The sequence below is a fragment of the Penicillium antarcticum genome (assembly GCF_028974205.1).
Source record: "Penicillium antarcticum strain IBT 31339 chromosome Unknown utg000004l_segment0_segment0, whole genome shotgun sequence".
Lineage (NCBI taxonomy): Eukaryota > Fungi > Ascomycota > Eurotiomycetes > Eurotiales > Aspergillaceae > Penicillium > Penicillium antarcticum.
Genome location: NW_026695302.1, coordinates 1253599 through 1277780, shown reverse-complemented (window position 1 = coordinate 1277780; position 24182 = coordinate 1253599). Strand labels below are relative to the sequence as shown.

At 47.3% G+C, this 24182-nt stretch overlaps 10 protein-coding genes across 10 annotated transcripts; 5 read left to right on the top strand and 5 right to left on the bottom strand.

Moving 5' to 3' along the window:
• Positions 1-184: 184 nt before the first annotated feature.
• Positions 185-1192, top strand: N7508_004465 (thymidylate synthase; the record flags this gene model as incomplete). Its single annotated transcript, XM_058462531.1, has 1 exon — positions 185-1192. The coding sequence occupies one exon, from the start codon at positions 185-187 to the stop codon at positions 1190-1192; it is 1008 nt and encodes a 335-aa protein (XP_058321156.1).
• A 269-nt stretch (positions 1193-1461) lies between these two features.
• N7508_004464 (AN1-type zinc finger protein) lies at positions 1462-2409 on the bottom strand (the record flags this gene model as incomplete). The annotated part of the gene is made up of 1 exon (XM_058462530.1): positions 1462-2409. One exon carries the CDS (start codon positions 2407-2409, stop codon positions 1462-1464), a length of 948 nt encoding a protein of 315 aa, XP_058321155.1.
• A 1836-nt stretch (positions 2410-4245) lies between these two features.
• On the top strand, positions 4246-6100 carry N7508_004463 (uncharacterized protein; the record flags this gene model as incomplete). Its single annotated transcript, XM_058462529.1, has 2 exons — positions 4246-4736; positions 4798-6100. The coding sequence occupies 2 exons, from the start codon at positions 4246-4248 to the stop codon at positions 6098-6100; spliced, it is 1794 nt and encodes a 597-aa protein (XP_058321154.1).
• A 293-nt stretch (positions 6101-6393) lies between these two features.
• Positions 6394-7939, bottom strand: N7508_004462 (uncharacterized protein; the record flags this gene model as incomplete). The annotated part of the gene is made up of 4 exons (XM_058462528.1): positions 6394-6552; positions 6603-7024; positions 7074-7470; positions 7517-7939. Coding segments are annotated over 4 exons (1401 nt in total), but the record flags the coding sequence as incomplete, so codon positions are not given.
• Positions 7940-14423: 6484 nt separating this feature from the next.
• Positions 14424-15446, top strand: N7508_004461 (uncharacterized protein; the record flags this gene model as incomplete). The annotated part of the gene is made up of 2 exons (XM_058462527.1): positions 14424-14572; positions 14627-15446. The coding sequence occupies 2 exons, from the start codon at positions 14424-14426 to the stop codon at positions 15444-15446; spliced, it is 969 nt and encodes a 322-aa protein (XP_058321152.1).
• Positions 15447-16377: 931 nt separating this feature from the next.
• N7508_004460 (uncharacterized protein) lies at positions 16378-17331 on the bottom strand (the record flags this gene model as incomplete). Its single annotated transcript, XM_058462526.1, has 1 exon — positions 16378-17331. One exon carries the CDS (start codon positions 17329-17331, stop codon positions 16378-16380), a length of 954 nt encoding a protein of 317 aa, XP_058321151.1.
• Positions 17332-17841: 510 nt separating this feature from the next.
• On the bottom strand, positions 17842-18962 carry N7508_004459 (uncharacterized protein; the record flags this gene model as incomplete). The annotated part of the gene is made up of 3 exons (XM_058462525.1): positions 17842-17881; positions 17930-18469; positions 18529-18962. 3 exons carry the CDS (start codon positions 18960-18962, stop codon positions 17842-17844), a joined length of 1014 nt encoding a protein of 337 aa, XP_058321150.1.
• Positions 18963-19295: 333 nt separating this feature from the next.
• N7508_004458 (Zn(II)2Cys6 transcription factor domain-containing protein) lies at positions 19296-21132 on the top strand (the record flags this gene model as incomplete). Its single annotated transcript, XM_058462524.1, has 2 exons — positions 19296-19357; positions 19404-21132. 2 exons carry the CDS (start codon positions 19296-19298, stop codon positions 21130-21132), a joined length of 1791 nt encoding a protein of 596 aa, XP_058321149.1.
• Positions 21133-21354: 222 nt separating this feature from the next.
• N7508_004457 (TFIIH/NER complex subunit TFB2) lies at positions 21355-22903 on the bottom strand (the record flags this gene model as incomplete). The annotated part of the gene is made up of 3 exons (XM_058462523.1): positions 21355-22591; positions 22643-22730; positions 22780-22903. The coding sequence occupies 3 exons, from the start codon at positions 22901-22903 to the stop codon at positions 21355-21357; spliced, it is 1449 nt and encodes a 482-aa protein (XP_058321148.1).
• A 144-nt stretch (positions 22904-23047) lies between these two features.
• N7508_004456 (PaaI family thioesterase) lies at positions 23048-24101 on the top strand (the record flags this gene model as incomplete). Its single annotated transcript, XM_058462522.1, has 10 exons — positions 23048-23074; positions 23141-23181; positions 23248-23260; positions 23317-23382; positions 23490-23532; positions 23592-23663; positions 23720-23766; positions 23821-23839; positions 23907-23985; positions 24035-24101. 10 exons carry the CDS (start codon positions 23048-23050, stop codon positions 24099-24101), a joined length of 474 nt encoding a protein of 157 aa, XP_058321147.1.
• Positions 24102-24182: the final 81 nt, after the last annotated feature.

Genomic DNA, 24182 nt, shown 5'->3' with positions numbered 1-24182 from the left:
GTTAATGGCCCTGTTGAAACATGGAAATTCCATGTCAATGATGACTACACGTGACCACGTGTCGCGTCGACGCGATCCGCGGATCCAAGTCTCCTCTTTTCAACAGACAAGCAGACCAAAGAGTCTCAATCTACAGGTCTGGGCAGAAAGTCTCACAAACCACCTCCCATCACAAAACTTCACCATGACTCAAGACCATGTTGCCCAAACTCCGGTACCCTCACCGCCACACGACCCCTCGCACGAAGAGCACCAGTACCTCAATCTTATCCGTGACATCCTCTCTCAGGGCGAGCACCGACCCGACCGCACAGGTACTGGCACACAATCAATCTTCGCACCACCTCAACTCCGCTTCTCCCTCTCCAAGCCCAACCCAGAAGGCGGCGACCCGATCCCCGTCCTGCCCCTTCTCACCACAAAGCGAGTCTTCCTGCGCGCCGTGCTCGCTGAACTCCTCTGGTTTATGTCCGGCTGCACATCATCGCTTCCCCTCTCCGAAGCGGGCATTAAGATCTGGGACGGAAACGGAAGCCGCGAGTTCTTGGACAAGGTTGGTCTCGGCCACCGCGAGGAAGGCGACCTGGGGCCCGTCTACGGATTCCAATGGCGGCACTTTGGTGCTCAATATGTCGATGCCAAAACCGACTACACCGGACAGGGCGTCGATCAGCTTAAGGACGTCGTGAACAAGCTCATTAACAATCCTTTTGATCGTCGTATCATCATGAGTGCCTGGAACCCCGCAGATCTACCAAAGATGGCTCTGCCACCATGCCACATGTTCGCTCAATTCTACGTCTCGTTCCCTCCTGGCATGAAGCTCGATGAGAAGACTGGCCGCCCAACAGAAAAGGGAACTCTCTCTTGTGTGCTCTACCAGAGATCCTGTGATATGGGTCTTGGTGTACCCTTCAACATCGCCTCCTACGCTCTTCTCACTCATATTCTTGCCCACGCTGCCGATCTCCACCCCGGCACCCTCATCCACACTATGGGTGATGCTCATGTCTACCTTGACCACGTCGATGCGCTTAATGAGCAGCTTACCCGGGAACCCACAGAATTCCCCGAGCTGTGCATTAAGCGTGATGATCGTGGAAGTGCAGTCGTTGATGGCTGGAAGGAGGATGAGTTCGAGGTCATTGGTTACAAGCCTCACAAGATCATCAAGATGAAGATGAGCGTTTAATGTTTATAGATTTCTTCGTGATACTATCCGAGTTACGATTTGTATGATACCAAGTATTCCAGTGTGCCATAGATCAAGGTAGACATTATGGCAATACATGCAACTCCGAGTCTAGTATGCACATCCTCATATCATTAGTAAAGCGTAGCTATGGAAATTCGAAGATGCAACGTCACATCATGCAAATATGCTCCCGGGTGTATCCGGCTGTGTATATGCACCAAAATAAACAAGAAAAGAAATGCAAGGAGACGAAGTACTCCAACGCATCATGCACTCTCAAGAACAGCCCCAGCACCACGCAGCAACACAATCGTGTCACCCTGCTTAACCTTCCCAGCACCAATAGACTCGGAGAACTCTAGGAAATCACCAGACTCAACATGAAAGATGCGCAACTTCGCATCCTCCCCCCCAACCCGATTATTCAAATTCTCGATCCTCAACTTCTTGGCCGCATCATCCAAAACACGCCCAACCTTCCACCTCGAATCGAACCAAAAGTCCCCAGCCGGCGGCTCAGCAGTCTGCGTCTCCGCCGTCCCAGCAACATGCACATAGATCCTCTTATCCGCGGGAACAGATGCGTCCCCCTTGGCCGAGCGCTTCAAACTATTAAGCGCAACAGTGCGCGCAGCAGGGCTATTAGGCTTAGGCTTCGGCTTCGGCAAAAGCGTCCCACCAGCAGCAGCCTGCTGCTTATCACGGCCCCAAGTTTTCACGCGCGCAAACATCGACTTGGTAGTATCGTTAGCGGTAACGACATTACCCTGCCTCGCGCCCAGCGGGGTAATCTTGGCGCAATCGTGTTCCTCGCGCAGACGGTGCTTGAGGCAGTATTGGTAGTTACATTGTGGGCAGCGGACGGCAGGGTCTTTGAAGGTGTTGATGAGGGTTTTGCATTGAACGTGGTAGCACTGTTCTGAGTTGTAGATGTTTGGTTTTTCGGGGGCGGAGCGGTTTTCTTGGTTGTTTGTTCCGTTGCGGCGGCGTGCCCATTCGCCTTCGCGCGGGCATTTGTGCGCTGTTTCTGAGCGGTGATCTAGGCAGTAGGTGCTGCGACAAGATTCGCAGCGGAAGGGCAGGAAGTCTAGTTGGCCGCAGTATTCGTATTGACAGTGGCGGCCGATTGATTCCAGATCTGTGTCTGCCATTTGCGTGTAGGATTCGTCTTTTGGGGAGGGGTTGCGCCCTTTTGATGCGGTTATGGGGGACATGGCTAGGGGTTTGGAGAGTGGTTTGGGCTTGGGAATGGACGTAGGACTTGCGAGGTATAGATGAGGCTCTGAGGCTCTGAGGCTCGAATGCCCTGGCACAATCGACAATCGCCATGTGACTAATGCGGAGAAGCTTCCAGGCCGCTTATCTAAGCGCGGAGATATGGAGTCGGACTTAACATGTATAACATAACATCTGGGAATATCTTGGAGGTAAGTAAGCAGGGAAAAGCGAAGAGCCGAGAGATAGATATGATGGCAAGATATTATGAGTTCAACTTTGGCTTCAAAACAGAGTTCCATAAAGTTGGCTTCCCGAAATTTTCAACCTTGGAATCGTTCTCCTCACGCTTCATGAGTTTATGGGTAACTTACTGATTTCTCTAAAAATGATGTATGCATGCATTCTCATGATTATTTCCAGTCCTGTTTCTTTTGAGGCTAGATACTTCTCTCTATCAACTCATTACGGAGTGCGGAGTACAAGCTGCAAATATCGGCGTAACCGAATACGAGAACACAATGCGAAGGCATCTACCAAAAAACAAGGATTTATTTGTAATTTTTGGACACTTCCACTCATAAAGTGCATTTCTACCGTCATAGTTTCCAGTCTCTTGGGTCATTTTCCAATTTATCTTGGGCGATTGTGGTGCCGATCGAATCTGGACGAATCAACCTTACTCTGGAGCTTTATTGGTGCTAGCTCCAAGTCCAGACACCGGAACCAACAGCTTCTTGCCCTAACTTGTTTTCTTTCTCGGATAACCCGAAGGCAAGAGACTAAAAGTGAAGAAAAGGAATAATGCCTTACCTGATCGAGCAATAGTGGGTCTACTAGACCAAGGGCGCTTCCCTGATCCATGGTTCCGGCAGTTGTTGAAGTACAAACCTGGACGTGGATGCCGAGTTGGGATTCAATTTCCCTGGTACTGGAGCGAGACGTGTTGTCTTTGTTGTTGGAAACGGGTACAGACTGAATCATTCATGGAGCGCTAAAATCAAGCCAAATAAAATTATTCTCTCAGCAGGTAAGCACTTACAAATACTGAAGCTGTATTTTGTACTAGTGTACTAACCGTCCATGCCGTTCGAATCAAAGAGCTGAACTGAGTGGAACCCAAGTTCTTTGTCAGGCACGTGGTGTCTCACGCCCTGGAGATAGTCTTGACAGCTAACGGGTTATCCGTGCTGATATTTCCTCAAGATAAGCCTCAGAGATATTTTTGTAACGCCACATCTAAGCGATAGTCCAGGCACCATCTTTATATTTGTGGGTCCGCTTGTACTGATGTCGCCAATATTGAAATCGATATACCGCATCTTGGTTCTGCGGTCTTTCATTGGGCTGGTTGATTGAAACTGCCGACGAAATAGGACAACGATACAGACTTTTGACTGCACTCATAATGCATGGTTCATGCACCTCGTACTTTTGGCAATCAGCCGCGACAATTGCCGTGGCAATCTCCGAGTCGATGTCTCGAGCCGACTTGACAGAATCCCGTCGACTTTGGCAGCTCATACGAACCCTTGCCGAAGCACCAGGGCCCATGCGGTCCGTTGAATAGTCTTGATGTCTTCCTAATTGGGAATAGATTCGGGTCCTTTTCGGCTGAATTGATGTTCATCGTCAAACCCTGGGCGACCTGCATCGGTCTAAATTTCCCTTAGGCTAGTCTCTTAAATCTGGGAAGTAGTGTTCCACTTGTATAAATCTCAATGAAATCCCCTGTTTTTCTGAGAGCTAGGCTGGCGGTTTACACTTGTTCTCTAGTCTGACCATTTCCTTCGTTTATACCTTTACACTAGTCATTCGTTATCTCTATACGCATCATGCGTCTTCAAAATATTGCTGCGGCCGCAGCCTCCTTTGGGGTTGTGTCTGCTGGAGTGATCCAAGCAAGATCTTCCCAAGACACCTGCGCTAACACCGTCTTCACCGGTGAGGTCCTACACCTCTCTGTTAACATCGTCGAATACCCTGTTATCGTTGATGTTGAGCTGAAGGAGGATGCCGTCGTCACTATCGACAACACCATTCTTATTGACTGCACCAATGCTCCGACTCACTTGCACACTACCGTCTTTGCTACCACTACTTCGACTATCACCAAGACTGTTTCCACTGCCACCGTCACCGCCGTTGCCGGAGATGCTGCTGCTGGAAGTGAACAGACTCACTCTATTGCCACCTCCACCGAGACTGAGCGCACCGTGGTAACTCAGGTTGGCACCAAGACTGCTGGTCACGCCAGCAATGGAAATGGCAACAGCAACAGCAATGGCAATGTCGTGGTTAGCACCAAGTCCAAGCCCAACAACTCGTAAGTCGATGTTATATGTTCTCTTATATGTGAAGCTGATAACTAATTCGAGTTCTTTCAGCAACCCCACCACAGCTACTGCTGATGATGTTGCCCCCGTTGCTGGCGGCTCTGCCGTTGGCTCTGGTATCAACACCAACCTGTACACTGCTACCACCTCCAACACTGCTGTTCGCACCATTGTGGCCTCCGCCTCTGTTCACGGCAGCAAGATACTTAAAACCTACACCACCACTGTTGCTTCTACCGTTGCTACCGCTACTGCCGGCGAGTGGACCGACTGGACTAGCTTCAAGGCCAACGGTGTCAACCTCGGCGGCTGGCTCGAGCAGGAGGAGGTCTTTGACCAATACTGGTGGGACCAGTATGCTCCCGATGCTGTTGATGAGTGGACCTTCTGTGAGATTCTTGGCTCTCGGTGTGGCCCTGTTCTCGAGGAGCGCTATGCCACCTTTGTCACCACCGATGATATTGACAAGCTTGCTGCTGTTGGTGTCAACACTCTTCGTATTCCAACCACCTACGCAGCCTGGATCAAGGTCCCCGGCTCCTCTTTGTACCACGGTAACCAGAAGGACTACCTCAAGAAGATCTCCCTCTACGCCATCAAGAAGTACAACATGCGCGTGATTGTCGGCCTCCACTCCCTCCCCGGTGGTGTCAACAGCCTCGATATCGGCGAGAAGTCCGGAAATGACGGCTGGTTCTTCAACTCCACCAACCTGGCCTACTCCTTCAAGGCCGTCGAGCAAGTCCTCGAGTGGTTCGTCGAGACCGGCTACCCCTGGGCCTTTACCATCGCCCCCATCAACGAGGCCTCCGACAACCCCTCTGGCTTCGCTTCCCCCCAGACCCTGACCACCAACGGAACCAACTGGATCGTGAAGTACACCCAGGGTGTCCTCGCCCGCGTTGCCCGCATCGACAAGCGCATTCCTGTCATGCTCCAGGACTGCTTCCTCGGTGAGGAGCACTGGTCTCCCTACTTCGCCACCGGCACCAACATCGTCATCGACACCCACGTCTACTACTTCGCCGCCTCAGGTGTCTACTCCCAGTGGGCCAATGGCGCCATCTGTGGCCAGGCCTCCGTCGTCGGTGGTGACGGCAAATTCCCCGTCTTCATTGGTGAATGGGCTCTGCAGACTCTGTACAGCAACAGCTACGCCAACCGTGAGAACCTCTTCAACACTCAGCGCTATGCTTGGAGCTTGTATGCTCAAGGTGGATCCTTCTGGAACATTAAGCACAACAGCAGCGCTGCTGTTGATGGCCAGGGTACTCAGCGTGATTACTGGTCCTATGAACGTCTGATTGATGCCGGTGTTATCCACTCTGTTAACGCCACTGCTACTTACTGCTAGAGCAGTGTGTGTTACTGCATTTCTAGTCGTTTCTTATATTTCTAAATGACCTGTGGGAGGTGTGAATTGGGAGACCTTGTCTCCTTGATTGATTTGGAGCTGGTTATACTAATTAATGTTAATCTAAACCAATTCGTCTATTTAATTAATACTTATTCTTGATTGCGTCGATGCAGTTCAGATTGTAGGCTACGAGTTACATCCCAGTAATTTCCATCTTTCCCCGTTCATTTGACCTTTCATGCAAATGGTTGATTCAGTAATTTAGATTCTCACATGATATATAGGAATGATTAATTTGAGAACAGTACATTGGTCTCCTCCAAGCTCCGACCAGCAGTCTCAGGAAGCAAAAACCATGTCCACAATAAACCAAACAAAGTCGTCGCCGAGAAGAACCAAAATGTCCCTTTTGGTTGTAGAGCATCTTCAAGCAACATAGACGGAACAGCCTTTTGTTGTTAACAATCAGTTACCACATAAATCAAGTTTTCAAACACACCTTGGAAATACCATACCGATTGGCATAGTGAAAACACATCAAAAGACTCGAGCCAGTGGACCGAACACCCAGTGGAAAAATCTCCGCAGTGAGGATATACTGAATAGCATTCCAGCCCATTGCCCAACCAATCCCAACAAAGTAGAGGGAAACGATTGCGGCAATAGCTGCCCTTTTGACAGACCCGGGTTCGTTACTGGAAGAAGATGTTTCGACTGTGAGAAAGATAGCAACATAAAGCATTGCAACCAGCTGTACAAGAATTCCGGAGATTAACGATCGCTTGCGTCCAACATGGTCAATCAAAAGCACGGCGCATAGTAGTGATGCGATGAATTTGACCGCACCGAAGACTGCTGTTATGAACAGTTTCTCTGACTGGCCATTGATACTAAATAGAGAGAATAACTCGGGTGCATATGCTACATGAATGTTAAAATAAATACTTGAAACAGAATTTGTCCCACTTACTTGTAATGGAGTTTGCTCCAGACCATTGGGCAAGAAGCTGTGCCGAACCCACAAAAAGGAGTCTTTGCTGGTTTGACCTAACGGTCAACAGCTCTTTTATTGATCTGAACCAAGACTGTCTCACAGTTTGATTCTGGTCTGTCTCAAGGTTATGATGGATTTCTTCAACCACATTCATAACATCAGGGTGCAATGCAGGTAGACTCCATAAACTTCCCAGCGCCTCTTTTGCTTCATGCCACTCCCCAATCTTGCATAGATATCTAGGACTCTCTTGGCATAAGAAAGAAAATAGAAAGAAAAGCCCTGCAACAATGATCTGTATACTCTGGGGAATAACCCACTGCTTGCCACTTTCATTCGAGATGTGCAATGAAGCACCCCACGCAGAGAAATACTAATTAGATTAGCTAAATCGACCATATACTCGAATCTCAACTTACCCCAATCATGATCCCAATATATTCAGACATAGCAAACATGCTAACAAGCATACCGCGAGCATGAGCAGGTGCGATCTCGGCGAGATATGTAGGTGCCACAACACCCGCCTGCCCAATTCCAAGTCCCATTATACATCGGCCAGCATAGACCTGTCCCAAATTCCCCGAAGCTGTTATAACAACTATAACTCCCGCCATCCATAGAAGACAAAGCTGTCGCATTGACCACAGCAGACCAATTCGTTCGCAGAGGAAAAAGGCTATGAGTGTTCCGGGGATACTCCCAATATGAACCATTGACGTGATATTGGAGAGTCGGTTCGCTTGTTGAGATGAGTCGAGGTAGCTAACACGAATTTCAAATTCACTAATAAAGGATTCCTGGGCGACAGTCGTTGAGATAAGACCCTCATCGAGTCCTAGTTCTTAGTATGCGAATCTTGTATGTATAGATGGAGAGTTGACTCACCTCTCGACATCCCCGATAACCCAAAGCAAAAGGCCGCGCATAGAAAGCTGAAGCTACCGCTCTGAAAGACCGAGCAATATCGTCTGGGAGTCTTCATGGTGTGTAGCCAATGCTGAAGTGCTGGACAATCAACACTTCTGTACTGGGGCTGAAGACGGGATGTGGAAGAGGAGATTCCGGTCACATATTCCACTGGGAATGCATTACCCATTTACTAGTATTCTGCACGTCTCTATAATTATGGGACTCGAGGGGAGCACTCTGATTCACTCCGTCCAATGGAACCCACTCTCAGCCCTGTAGGGCTGAACTAAGAACAATCTTTGGGTTGTATTTTGGCATTAGGCGAATCATATTCCAGCTATTTGACGCTTTGTGCAGGCAGAGGCGCATACGAAATATTGCTGCCTGTCTGCACGTTGGATTGGATCCACGCGTACGCAATTTGGTCCGGGTAATCTGCTCACGAAAACACACTAGCCTTTTGTTTTTACAAGGTACTCATGGATGGATTAATCCAATGTTTCTCGTTTCATAATTTCACATGGGTCACAATATCTTATTAGGTGTCTCGCGTCTGATAGATAGTCCGAAGTTTTGGAATGCAGCTTTGTTCGAAGGAACTGCAATTGTCCCGGTTGGATCTCAATCTGTTTTATCATATTCTAGTTTAGCATCCTTCAGCAGATATGGGTATTGCACACTCGGCAATGCTATTTAAAGCCATGAGGGTGTTGGTGTAAAGCATAAGACTGATCGGCTAGCGACTAGCTGATCATAGAAAAGCAACATTGCTTGAAACACCCCTTTTGCATTTACTGTTCTCAATGGCAGTTTATCACCCTCAGTATCTCACATAGGTTGCATGGGTTATTTAAAAACCCTATACGAACATATGATCAGCCTCCACAACAGCTACTTACTGCACCATGCACAACTCTGTATAGCACAGTCGTTTGACAGCCGTTTGATAGAATTCAAGGACAGTATGCATTTTTCACCTCGATGATTCGCATCTGAGCAGTGTCATCTCAAGCACTTCTTTCGTAATAGGCATAATGTTTTTCAGGTTCGTTTCGCTGGTTTCGTTCGATGTTGGTTCACAAGACGGAGTGATCACAGCGTGATAATTTTGCTCGTGGTACCGACGCGATCCTTTTGAAGTCGATCACAATTGACACATCACAAATAATGGCAACTATGCGATGTGTCCATCTCTACTACTGTATCCGCAAATTTGGGAATGCTCCGTTTATCCTACCTTTCCCACATCTGTTTCCCCTTTCTATTTTTGATTAGATCAACCACACCTACTGTGTTGTAGGCTGATACTGAGGAACTTCTGTGGGCTCTATCTTATTGGCTCTGTTGTGATGGAATCAATCTTTGTGGTCTGCTAGATAGATCAGCATATGAGTCTCATGGTATATTCCAAGATTGATTTGTTGAGACTACTGTAGAGCGACGTTTGGCAGTCGATCAACACTTCATTTAATAATGAACAATTATACTTACTATTCAGTCATTGGCAGCATTAATAACAAGATTTTCAACAAAAAAATGAGTTTTAAAATAGGAGATGGGCAGATAGAATACTGATTTGGATAAGTGAGGTTAGCAAAGCGACAAAAAAAAGATAATAGGCCCGAGCCGCGGATCGAACGCGGGACCTCGCGCAGGAGTGCTTAGGTTTTGAATACCCTAAGCGCGAATCATACCACTAGACCACCCGGGCTATTATTGAAATGTTGCATTAGTTTTGACAAAATGAGCCGGCTATCTTAGATGCCAGTAAATCGCCTCGACTCCGGGCATCACGGATCGAGGGGTCCTTCCTCTCTAGTGTATAGTGTATCCAAATGAATGGTATTTCTAAACTCGTCGCTTCTGGATGATGAATAATTCAAAGCTCATTTTTTATTTAATATTCAGGGTTTCAAAAGTGAATAATATTTAGCCTATATTTAAGAGGCTTCTTCTCAACTCGGTCCTACTGGTCTTAAGTTTGAACTATTTTGCAGTCTTCCGAATGTCTGGCACATGCGTAATCAGTGATAGCTTTCTAGATAACTTCAGGAGGATTTTTCCAGTTCTAGGCGACGAGAGATGCCTCGAAGCATTTATAAGCAACGAAAAAGATGAGGAAGACCAGGGGATACCTCTCCTCAGTATACTGTATGTAGCAAGGTAAGCATACCCAACGACCTTACCGGAAGCAGATCATCGTACTTCCTCACTACAGAAAATAGAAAGCCGCTGAAAAAAATGCATCGCAGTCCAAACCAATTATACTTGATAGGTTTTTATGGTAACTAGTGTACGTTCTGCAATATGGCAATGAAATAAGTGCATCTTGAGACAAAAGAGCAATCCCGGTAGGCGCAAAAATAATTTTTGAGTCATATTGTCAAAGCTTGAGAAGCTTTTCATATAACAGCCCGGGTGGTCTAGTGGTATGATTCGCGCTTAGGGTATTCAAACACCTAAGCATATATGCGCGAGGTCCCGCGTTCAATCCGCGGCTCGGGCCTGTTCACTTTTTTTCCCGCCTTGATTTTTTTTAAAAACCCTTGTTTGCCGTATTCTTTTGTCCTCCTAATCAAATAAATGCTGGTGTGGTTAATTTTGAACAAAGCTGGTGTTTTTTTTTAGAAGCATGAATGAAATTTATTCGTTACAGTGCCGTAAGAAATTGCCGGGTTGAGTGGAAGGTCAATTAGGCACTTTCTCAAGCCTAGCGGTCTATCGAGATCTTTCTATACACCAATATTTTGCAACCGACAATGTGTATGAGCTGTATTATTTTAACAATTTGCTTCTGTGTCGATTTCCCAAATTTGCCTATGATGGTGAGTGCAATCCAGCAACTTTTCGGTTATTATCATAAATGGGCGACCTGGTTAGCCGTTCGTTCTATCTACGCAGGTTTAATGTCGCGCTTCTTGTGGAATAGAAACGTATAATGCCGTTCTATAACGGATGCCCCGGCCCTCTTACATCCCAGTCATGGCTGTTGGGGACTTCTTCTTTGTCGCATTTCCCGAATGAATAAGCTCGCTTACCATAAAAGCTAACGCAAAAATGGAAAGAATAAATTTGGGTGCCAAGTTACACTAATTGACTTGATCGTTGTGTTCCTACCAAACTTCAGATTTGTAGCGATACTTATACAATCTCACCCCTCGTGGGTCAATCATAGCCAATGATATTTCTATTCAAAAACTTTGTTGTTTCTTGTTGGTTCTCTTATGTTGTGAAATGAGCGCTTTAGGGTTTATTGGTATATAATAATGGCGAGTTGGGATGCTTATAAAATTATATTGGGTTTAATATCAGAGATATTCTAACAATTACAATTGTCCCGTTGATATGGGATGGAAAATGTAGGCTAGGCCGATGACCATTCAAATGTGTTCCCTCCGCCGATGCTTACCTATCTATATACGCAAGTATGACTGCAATCCAGGTCTACGGTATATGTACACTATTTGCCAAGACGCTAGTAAGCGATTTGGGGTGAAAAAAAAAAAGAGTGTGGATCGATCACTGACTGCGCCAGTCACATTGCATACTTATACCCCACCCTCGCTTGAGCCTCGGATAATCTATTCTTCCTTTTAATCTGGGGTCAACATTGAACAGACCGACCTTTTCAGGAGAAGAAGAATGCAAAAAAAGAACAGGCCCGAGCCGCGGATTGAACGCGGGACCTCGCGCATATATGCTTAGGTGTTTGAATACCCTAAGCGCGAATCATACCACTAGACCACCCGGGCTGTTGTGTTGGAAGCGGCTCGATTTTTGTCTTCACCTTTCAATGTGCACTTTACACTAAATTGGAATGACAAGATGTTATGATTTGTAACACATGAGATGAGTCCATGGATAATTAATGCCAATTTATCTTTCTGTGTTAGGTGGCCTCAATTCCTGTCTGAGAAGGAACTTGAGAATATTTGACTCTACATAGTTGGGTGCTGTGGTTGTTAGATTCAAATTGAAGGTCATTATGCGGCGAATTTCCTCCGTTGGGCGTTCTGGAGGCTCTATGTGGGATCAAATTGAAGTTGCGGTTCCTTTCGCCAGGCAGTCATAGAATGGGTCTTTGCACCAAAGCCCATTGAGAGAAACTCTCAGTAGGACCCAGACATATGTCGCGTTTTATGCCGTAAAGCAGGATTCCTTGGGATTAGCACGGTTCAAGAGAAGTTCTTTTATAGACTCATACCTTGCATGGATACTGTGGGATTTGAATAAAGCGGAGGAGTGCATGAGTTGTGAGATGATCCTCGGAGGAAGGTATGGAGAGGTGAGGGCTGTAATCCAGCATCGATTGCTTTATTTCTGTTACCGGCCTTGACTTTCTCTATACTAGCCTTTCTGGTTCACATCTGGATTTACTGAGCTCACACAGCATGGTTTCGGAGGAATTCGCTGCCCCAAAGGCTGGGTTAAGCCCTCCTGGGGCTTTGGACCTAGGTTTTTGCGGGTGCCGAATTTTGGCGATGTATACTCTAATTATTGCCTAGATAACAAATTATGGATATGACTTAATAATTTAGTTGAGATAAACAATGTATACCCAGGTAGCTAACAGTTATATATAATCGCAGGCACGTTAGAACGGACTGAATGTCTTCACCTACCACACCTTCCTCACCGTATTTTCGTATTTTAAGCATAGTTACTCCTCATGTCTCTTTATATAGCCCTGTTTCTGTCTATTCGGCATATTGTTTCACTCATAGACCATAAGTCATTTCATCCCATAGATCCCTGCAAAAATCGTTGTCAACAGACCTATCAATGAATCATACCTTGGCAACGATAAAACCAAGCATCAAATATTCCTCCAAATAGATACCGAGTAATATCAATATCTCTCTTACCATGAGAGGGAAAAGTCTGAATAAAAGTCATTGATGGATGACCCGGATGAAAGTGTTTTCACTCCTAGTGGCTAACCTCCATCGAAAATTTCATAACAGCCCGGGTGGTCTAGTGGTATGATTCGCGCTTAGGGTATTCAAACACCTAAGCATATATGCGCGAGGTCCCGCGTTCAATCCGCGGCTCGGGCCTGTTCTTTTTTTGTCGATTTTTGTCGGGAAATCTTCCGATACTTGGCAATTTGAACCAATTTTTTTTTGGCAATTTCAACATTTTTTAAGATTGTGTGGGGCCACAAATCATTGGGTTGCATGAATGAATGTCACGTAATCTAGTCCTCAAATTTCCATATAGCTATGAAAACACGAGGCGTTGCATCTTTGGATTTCGTGAAGTACTTAGTTAGTATATTCGCCATGTGCTTTGTTCTGCTAGTCCCTTGTCCGACCGATATTGACGTACAGCTATTCAAATGAGGATTAACGACAAGTGCCAAAGCACAGGGAAGATTGTCAGAATGCAATGAAACCACTGGCGAAACCACACGAAGCCATTATGTGTCGTGTGTGTAGTTATCATCCCCCAGGGATGCCCACTAGGTTGTTCAATCGGCCAGTAGACGAGATTTCTCTGGTACTTCCGATTGATTCATGATCATTACTCCTACAGCGGTGTATACGTCAAGTAACAGAAGTCTGAGTCATTGTTATGTGATTACTGTGACTAAAGTGAAAGGCACAGCGTTGACATTTCAAGGAATGACTGTTTAGATTGCATCGTGCCCGTCTATTGGAGAGAAAATTGGAGCGAAGCTTTAATCGATTCGTTAGTCCGTTGGGCATACAGAAATTGCAGATTCGAACCCTATCTCCTTTAATTGCCTAAAATCGAAGGCGAAACGTAACCCCACACCCCAGAAGTCGGTGAAAAGAGTCCCAAGTATCTACTGGAGTAGGCAACTCGCGTAGGGAGATTCTGTCATATAGTCGGGGGAATGCGGGGAGAACTATACATCATTCCCCTTAGGGCAACCGTACGCGTTAATACAGAACACAAACTTCTAGAATGAATTATTGTCCCTGGATTACAGTGACTACGGGCGATCACTGTGCGGCGAGTCTGCCAATTAGGGCTCACGACACAGCACCGGTTGCCGGGCCGGTCTCGGGTATGATTGGCTCGGTTCGCCGATGTGCTGGCCTTGAGCGGGCGATCTATAAATGTTGAAGTGCTCGATAAGATGTTGGCATTACATTATACGGGGGGTTATATCTGAGGGGTTTGGTTTCCTCAACTATTTCACTCTCTTCCTCTTTCCTTGTTATTCCCTCCTTTTTCTCCAGCGTTGATCCCTGGATCTCTTCATTGATCCACAGTAAGTTTCACAATCTGGTCTGCCCCGCGATGTCCTTGATTCCAATTGCAATAGTATCTTTCCAGCATATACACATTGCGAAACGATTGTTCAGTCACTACATCACGAATCCCAGACTGCAAGACGGTCACGAATAGCATGATAGCGTTGTCTTGAACGCATTTATATCCACCATGACGCAGAACCTCCAACACCAAGACCAGGCATTGCCATTTGGCATTCACCGAACTCGAAGCCGCATGGCCGAGCTTCTGGCGGCCGATGTACTCGTTGCTGCAGGTTCAGCAACGCTGATTACCCCGGCGGTGATGATCTTTGACAGGTAATTCTTCTGAACTATTATTATCCAGAACAATTGAACTAACAATCTGCCCAGACTCGTCGTTGAGAAATCATTCTACAACCAACCTCTCTTTCCAGCATTCCGCCGACACCTTTGGTTCTCCATCACACAGCCCGCAACCTTCTTAACATCCCGCCCCAGTCTCCTCGTCTGGTCCCTTTATACAGCAACCTTTGCAACAGCCAATGCCTCCGAGACCATCCTGGGCAAGTGGTACCCAAAGATCGACCACGCTATTGCAGGAATGACAACTTTTGCGACAACATTCATAGTCAACTCGTCCGTGGGCATCTGGAAGGACGTGAAATTCGCCCAACTATTCGGCCAACCCAAGACCACACCTACACCTACCGCAACACCAACCTCTACACCGACATCCACACCTACATCTACAGCCTCACCCACAACCGCCCAACCGAATTCCAACGCCAAAACAAATCCAATCCCCAAAACCATCCGCTCAATCGGCCGCACACGAATCCCACTAGCAACATACTCAGCCTTCCTCCTACGAGACGGCCTAACAATCTTCGGCTCCTTCAGCCTCCCAGCAATGGTCTCTGCCTCAATCCCCGACTCAATCGCCTCACAAGAATACCTCAAGATCCTGATCGCGCAACTAGCAATCCCAGCCTCAATCCAGCTAATCAGCACGCCAATCCACCTCCTCGGCTTAGACCTGTATAACCGGCCACAAGTGATGCCCACGAAAGATCGCGTGAGCCGTGTTAGTCGCGATTGGATTGGCGCGTCATTGCTGCGCATGTGTCGCATTATCCCCGCGTTTGGGATTGGCGGCTTTGTTAATACCGAGGGCCGGCTTTATTTGCATGAGAAGGCTGAGGCGGATTAAACTTAGAATACATCTACAGAATACAATATACCCTTTTCTTTTTGTTCATTGTGTGTTCTGTTCTGTGTTGTACTGTATAGGCTTATCGTTGCCCCTCATGTCTCACCGGCCCGGTTGTTCGCGCATCGCATCGGATCGGCCTGCCGGTTTTTCGTTGCAACTTTTTTTTTTCTCATTTTTTTTTTTAATTCCTTTCCGGGGTTTTCTCGCTTGGTCTTATTTAATGACGTTATCAGGGCTATGTGTCTCCGTTTAGTAAGATCACATTGTCCATGCATGGAGATGCCGACTAGATCACCATTCCAACCGTACTAGTGCTTATTCGGGTTCTGGGTCCGATTTATTGCAGATGTATTGATCTTGAGACTAGATCATCGAGTCAGGTTTCATCTTTATTATACACTGCATACTAAGTGTGGGGGATTGCCTATGACAACTATGGTATGGTATGCGGTATACTCTGTACTCACAATGACTCGAGACATTCTGGGTCAAACAATTAGAATGCCGTATATTGTATATATGTAATTGACATAGGTTCGTGACATCGTGCTCTCGTGCTCTTCGCGAAGAGGTATTCTATACATGTTCCGATCTGGCTCTATGGAGACAAAGTCCGGCTGGCCCAGAGGCACATCTCTCAGTCTGCGCTGCTTCGATCATGCAAGACAAAGCGGTGGCCGAGTCAGGGCAGGGTGTTTCGCGTCGGCATCAAGTTGACTCGCGTCGGTGTGGATTCACCAGTGGAGACAGGGCTGATCGACAAATCGCCAGGGTCGAATTTTGCTCGAATGTACGCCCGATTTTGCGGGCGGACAGTGACATTAGTGGGTGTCGATCATCTTGCTAAGAGCGATGGTACTGCAAGATGCAGGAGAGAGGAAAAAGCGTCGGCCCATGATGGATGAGAAAGCGACAATCGTCTGTCAGATCATCGGACGTCGGTGTCCATGGCTTCAATCCCGGACGTATGTCCCTTCGAGCCCGAACTCGTCGCCATAGAATTCGTAGCTAGCGAATCTGCATGTTGGAAATCACCCAGGGCGCGACTCGGGTCGACGAAAGATGGGTAGTGACCAGCGCCATTCAGCGATGAGGACCGCCACATATGCTGGTGGGCGATGTTGACCAGTTTACCCAAGACGGCAATCTCAAGCTTCAGCTTGATACTGTACAGCGTAGCCTTGAGAGTAGTCTGGTAGATATAGAAGTTCATAAACTCAATCACCATCAACGCGATATCCATAAGGATACAAGAAACATTAACAGCCAGCAGCTGCATGATCGTCTTGCGACTGACATGATCCTGATTCATGCGCAACATGCGATTCGTCTCCCACATGTACATAGCGGAGATAATTACCTCCTGCACACAGAAACCCGTCAACTGCAACTTCTCCATAACATCATAGCCATCGACAGAAGTGCGCGAGTTAGAAAAATTGGCAGCAAAAGTGAGCACAGTAGTCGGCACGTGCAGCAAGAAAATATTGGTGATAATCATCGTCTTGACCCAACGCAAGACGCGCATATTCTGAATAACAAGATGCAGTCGCGAATATAGCACGAATGACTGGCCGGTGACCATCGTCCACCACCCGATGGTCAGCAGCGTAATAGGCAGCCAGGTCGCAGACGTGAGACCGAAAAATTTGATCAAATAGCCGACTGAGTAAGGCAGGATGCCCACGCTGGCGACCAGCATGCTCCAGAAGTAGGGACCTTCATAGCGTTTGAAGGTGAGGAAGATGAGGACGATCAACTCGATTACGTTGTACCAGGCGACGCCGACAAAGGTTGCGATCGTGATGCGGACGCCGATGCTGTTGCCGGTGTAGCTGCCTGTAATCCAGTTGCCTGGACTGGACTCACTGCTGGATGACATGTCATCCTACATATACAGAGTGAATATGAATATGATATAAATCAAGATTTTCAAGAAAGCCACACAGATGTTTTTCGGCGCGGGGTTTTCCCCTATAATAATTGGAGGCTGGTTCTGCCCCCAAGGGATGCCAAGTGGACCAAGTGCAATAGTTGTTACTTAGTTGCTCGCTCTCGTTCAATAGGATTGTTTTCGTGTCTTTGTTGGGACCCACTTGCCGTCCTGATGTCAGGCTGTATGCCATTTGGCTGTTGGAGGGTTAAGTTCTCAGGGGGTTAAGCTTATTTAGATCGAGAATTTAGATCGAGATCTGATGACTATAGAGTCTCTCTTAGATCTACATATCGAAGAGAATCGGAGTGTTTTCCCTAAGAATGTTGATTGGAATGGTTGAACTGTTGAAATGGCCCCTATTAGTTCTGCTCTGCTATTGGCTTTGATTCTGACATGCATGCACCAACTGGAAATATGACATCAGATTAGCAGTAGATTACATGAGGCTTTGCACCCTTACAGTGCCGGTGTGTCTCCGAAAATACAGTCCATCATCCTATAATCATCAGCACTGATTCACTCAGCTATAAATGGTCAAACTCACGTAGCAGGATAGCGCGTTCCAGGAATTTCAGTCCGATCAATCAACTCTCGAATCTCTTGCAACTCCTTCTCAGTCAAGTTGAGAGAAACAGCCCGGGTATTCTCTTCAAGATTCGTAATCGACTTGGTACCAGGAATCGGAATGATATCAGAGCCTTGGGCAAGAAGCCATGCAATAGCCACCTGAGCAGGAGTACTTCCATGGCTACTCGCAATAGCCTTGAGTCCCTGGACTAGTTCTAAAATCTTTGGGAAATTCTCCTCGCCGTACTTGGGGAACATGCGACGGAAGTCATCCTCGGGGATATCAGAAAGTGATTGGATCTGCCCAGTCAGGATGCCGCGACCGACAGGGCTATAGGCGATGACAGCGATACCAAGTTCGCGACAGGTGCTCAAAATATCAGTGGTTGATGACTCAATATCCAATGCAAAGGGGCTGTATTCAACCTGGTATGCAGCGATGGGGTGGATAGCATGGGCACGGCGGATAGTCGATGCAGAGCATTCAGATAGTCCGAGATATTTGATCTTGCCTTGGCTAAAAGGTGGTCAGTAAACGAGATTCCAATCGTCACAAACACAAACAGTACAACATACTCTTTCAACTCAATCATAGCCTCAATAGTCTTCTCAATAGGCGTGACGCCATCAACCCGATGACAGTAATAAAGATCAATGGTCTCAACACCAAGTCTCTTCAGACTCTTCTCGCAAGTAGCCTTGACATACTCCGGATCCGAACGGACCGACTGCTCCATTGCGCTATAATGCAGAGCGAACTTGGTCGCTAGGAAGATATCGTCGCGATTGCCTGACTTTCTGATCCACGCGCCAACGACATCCTCGCTGTCGAAGTAGATATCGGCGGTATCCCAGAATCTGGCACCGATTGCATGGGCATGTTCAAGGAATGCGACCTTGTCTTCGAGTGTACCGGCGGATCCGTAGACATTGCCGAGACTCATAAGTCCCAGGCCAACTGCTGGAACTTGAGGACCGTTGCGGCCGAGAGATCGAGTGGGAAGAAACATCTTTGGAGGGATGAGATGCAGAACAATGTTGTTGATTGCGATGAAGATGAAGGCGCTCAGGGATCAGCCTTTATATAGCATTTCCCGGATAGACTCATCCCTCTTAACTCCGACTTTATAAATCAGTCATCCAGTGTTCATCCGATGCTCGAAAAGAACAGAAAAGAAGTCGAAAATGTAGAAGATAGACATGAGGTGGGGACTTATACCCTCCTGGCCAATAGAAAGCCATAAAATGCGAGCTGTCCAATAGCTTCGCAGTTGACCTTAACCCCGATATCCTCGACTATATTGCCGGGAACACCACTCCTTCACTCGTCTGCGTATCCAGAGATGCACACAGAAACCCCACTCAATCGTAAAAGAAAGGTCAAAACAGGCTGCAGGACCTGCAAGTAAGTCTCAACCCCGCTCTACAGGAGTCACGCTAAGTGTAATCAGAATACGCCGCGTGAAATGCGATGAAGGCCGACCGGCTTGCCGACGCTGTGTATCAACCAGCCGAGTCTGCGATGGCTACGGCATCTGGGGAGGTGGCGGTACTCCCTATGCGCAGCCACAGAGCAACCGGGCTCTATCAGTCTATTGCACGCCCGTGCCGGTTGGCAGTCTCAGCCACGAAGAGAACGTCTGCTTTGACTGGCTGATCCAACGAACTGCGAAGAAATTCGCTGGTCTTTTTCCCTCGGACTTTTGGGAGACATTGATTTTCCAAGCTAGCGCGCAGGAACCGGCTGTGCGTCATGCTGTCATTGCCTTGTCGTCTGCTCACCGGTTTGACCGGTATAGGCAGGAGACGCTTGTTGCGAACAGGCTCAATGAAGAGCGGTTTACGCTTCAGCAGTATAACAAGGCGATCCAGCACCTGCGCAGTAACAAGGCTGATAGCAGTCATTCGCTCCGCGTGGCGCTGATTACTTGCATGCTTTTCGTCACGCTGGAATATCTACGTGGGCAGTACCAGATAGGAAGTGCACATCTTCGATATGGCATGAAGCTGCTTTCCGATGTCTCTATATCGAGTCCAAGATCTACCATGGCACCAACTATTCTCTGTACAGAGGGAGATTTCGCCTACAACGCCTTGGTCGACGCCTACTCCCGACTAGGCATTCAATCAGCCATGTTCGGTCATGTCCCTTCTCACATGTGTATCGTAACGCAAGATCCACAGACAACAAAAATCCCCTATATATTCACCTCGCTCTTTGAAGCAAGACGCACCTTGGACGATCTCTTAAACAGAGTCCACTGCCTCAAAAGATACCATCACGACAACCACACACCAGACTCGCCAACAGAAAACACAGAAATAGTCGAAACACAAACCAAAATCATCACCGACCTAATTCTCTGGCGCAAAGCATACACATCAGCCCTATCCCGGCTAGACAACACCAAAACAAACGGCAAAGACAAAACCGGCTACCTCCTCCTCAGAGTATACCACGAAATGGCAACAATAATGGCCTCAGTATGTCTAACGCCAGAAAACCAGAACAAAGAAATGATCTACGACTCCTACACCGAAAACTTCACAATAATACTGTCCTGCTTCCTAGACATCTGGAAAGCATGGACATCAATCACCTTCCGAGAACAACATCTCTCATCTCTAGTCGCGCATTCAGACGAGCTAAAGGCTCTCTTCAAAGACTTCACCTCGATGTCCGATATGGTCTCCATACTCGAAACATCCCTGCTTGAAATCCTCGAAAACACAAATAATTTTGCTCACCTCCTCCAAACGCCTGACGGTGGCGGGTTGGGGTTCACCGTTGAAATGGGCTACATTCCACCTCTATACTACACAGCATTGAAATGTCGCGTGCCACGAATTAGACGGCAGGCTGTGCGGACACTGCGCGCAGCACCGCATCGAGAGGGAATTTGGAATGGGCCGCTTTTGGCGGATGTTCTTGAAGAGGTTATTGCTGCTGAAGAGGGGAATTTGTTTGCTGATGATGTGAGGGTTACTGGTTCTGGTGAGGGATTTCTTCCCAGGCCGGGTGATTTGTGTTTGCCGAAAGTGCCAGCTGGAACGAGGGTTTCTGATGTTAGGGTTATTTTGCCTGATGATGTTTCTGGGGAGACTTTTGTTAATTATCGGCGGAGGGGGGTTGATGGAGAGTGGGTTTGTTGTAAGGGGAAGGTTGGTGGGAGTATGTAGTGATATCGTATGGGATGTTGTTACTGCTCCTTCTACGAGAACAGGACACCTTTCTTTTCTCTGTCTTGATTAATCTTTTATTGTACAATTTTCGTGTCATAACCTGGTAAGGGCATGAGATTCGTTAATTCGTAACATGCTTCCGAAACCGCAGCGCCCAAAGATCTTCATGTGTTTTGCTTCTCCAAATTCAATGTAAGTAGCTTTTCACCTGTATCGCCATCACTTGCCGCCTCCCTTCTGACTTCGCAGGAATGCAGCAACCTGTTCATGCCGAGTGACAAAGAACATTCGTTTTTTCTCCGACTTCCAGACCAACACGCCAATTTCTGCGGCATACTGGCAAGGAGCCGAATACTCCGCCAAACTGGTGAAATCCTTGAAAAGGAAGCCAGCTGTGGCTCGTAGACGATCTCGCTCTAGTTGCCAGAGTCGAATTTGATCTGTGACGGTAGGCGGGAGCACAGATGCTTGGACGCCCTTGGCATTGGAAGTGCCGTGAGCAGCGTTGTGCTTGCGCAGCTGTGGGTGTGCGTGCGATAATAGATAGGATATGACTTGATCGGCAGTGATTCCCATCTCAATGGCTCGACGGACAGACTGCCTGGTTATCTTTCCTGTAACCAGATTGGGGAAGCGGTATTTGAGATTTGTGAAGAGGGAAATGAGAGAGATTTGGAGGGGCGAAGAGGTGTAGGCATAAAGCCGGTAATTAGTCTCAATGATAATAAATCCTGAGCCTGAGCCACCAGTTTGACCAGCCGGTCCGGTGAGGGATCCAGTGACAGGGTTGCTCAGTGCGCTGGAGTCGGATGTGAGGGTGGTTGCGAGGCGCGTGGGATAGAAACACGGTGCGTCGGGATCTTCCTGGTAGACAATACCGAAGTCGGCTAGGTCGGTGAGCGTGCGGAGTTGATTAGGGGTCAGGTGCTTCTTCTCATAAGAGGCACCGAGTTCCAAGCTGCTCAGCAGAAATAGGAACGAAAGAACCTCGACACTGTCCATGCCAATGGCCTCGGCGCTTTGGACGTAGAGAATCAGGATATGCCAGACTTGCGTGTTGACATCCTGTAGTACAAATCCAAAACCGTCCTTGGTGATATCGACGCGACTTCCTCGGATTTCGACCAGATGTCCAGCTTGGAGAAGCTGCTTCACGCCCTTGCTCAAATTGACCATGTCCCGCTGTCCGCCAAATGCACTTGTTCCAACCATGTATCCCATAACACCTTCCCATTGTCTCCTGGCGTATTCGTCTAGATCGGCGATCGAGGTCTGCGTTTCACCGGGACCCCGGGAGAACACACCGAAGGATTGCGAATCCTCGGCGCCCATGAGAGCTTGTCGGAGCGAAGTAGCGAAGGGATCGGTGACCATGTAGGCCCGCACATTTTCCCCGGTGCGCGTTGTAGAAAGAATATGCAGTCTACCTAAGATTGACAGCGCATTATCCCGTTGTCTAGAGTGATCGTCAGTGTCTGAAGCTCAATCCGTCGGATAAGGCACTCACTTCTTGCTCTCTGTGTTGACCCAGATTTCCAGATCGGCTGTCGGAAGAGGGTCTTTTAAATATAAAAGTGCCATCACAAAGCATTTTGCTGAATGCCCGTTAGTGAATCATTCGCAATCACGTCGATGAGCTCATACCCAGATCTGGCAGCATGCGCCGGAATATCGCAAGAGCTGTTGATGGCTGCTTGTATAACTTGTAGAAAGTCGTCCCGGAGAGACCCTCCAGGTACTCAAGGGGACGGGATGTCGCGCTGGCCATAATGAGAGACACCTGAAACAAGGAAAGAAAGAAAACAGCTGTGGTGGAAATGACGCTAGTACGGTGGCCGAAGCGGCAATAAACGGCAGTTCCGGGGATGGACAGTAGAACGTTGCTCGTGTCTTTCCCTCATTTCTTTGCAAAATGGCTTCTTTGAAATTCGTTCGCTCTGTAAGCTTGTGCATTACAATTTACTTGCAATGATCGGTTACTAATGTACATCACTTTCCTCTATAGGTGTGGGAGTCCTTTCGGGCTACTTCGGGCCTGGAGCCTCGGTACGTGAAAATGCGGTTATATTGAGACGACAAGTTTAATGGCTTATACTAATTGATTGCTTGAAGCCTCCTAAACAATGTGAGTAGAATCAGCTTCTATTTGATTACATGCAACTAATCAATGACCGGTCATAGCTTCGTGTCACTGCTGCCCGTCCTGGTATTGTCAACTTTGAGCTTGATATCCAGAAAGAGCATACAGTAAGTTCATCTGTGCAGGCCATTCCAATGACTGTGTAACACATTTGAGGCCTCGTTTGATCAACACAGTCTTATATCTGACCCGTCTCTAATATCTACTTCTATAGAACCGCCTGAACATCCTCCATGGAGGCACCATTGCTAGCATGGGTATGCTTCTCCTGATATGTTATGCAAATAATCTAATCAAATACTTACTTGCATAACAGTGGACCTTGGTGGCTCGTTGGCTGTGGCTTCCCGTGGCCTGTTCTCGACTGGAGTGTCAACCGACCTGAACGGTGAGTGAAGCTGTGATCATATATTGAAATACCATCTAATGCAAGAATTGCCCCAGTGACATATCTCAACTCGGGTGGCAAAGTTGGTGACAAGATCTTTGCTGTGTGTATATCCTCTCTTTCTCCCAGTCTTTTCGGTGCTAACTATTGAGCTTAGGAGGTGACCTGTGACAAGTGTATGTCCCTAGTTTCTATATTTCTCTATCTCGCTTGAGATAACGCTAACTTACACTTCATAAACAGTTGGCAAGACTCTTGCCTTCACTAACATAAAGTTCACAAACCTCAACGGGCACATCGTTGCTCGTGGAAGTCACACCAAGTATGTATCCACCACTCCCACGCCACAACTCAACTGCTTATGCTTTTAGATATGTGACACTGGCATGGAAGGATCCCCAGAACATTGTTGAAGAGATGAACAACTCCAAGGAATAGACAAAGATGCTAAAAAATGGGACATGGCGCCGTGCAGAGGCTGGTCTATCCATCTGCTTATAACTCTTTTAGATAACAAAT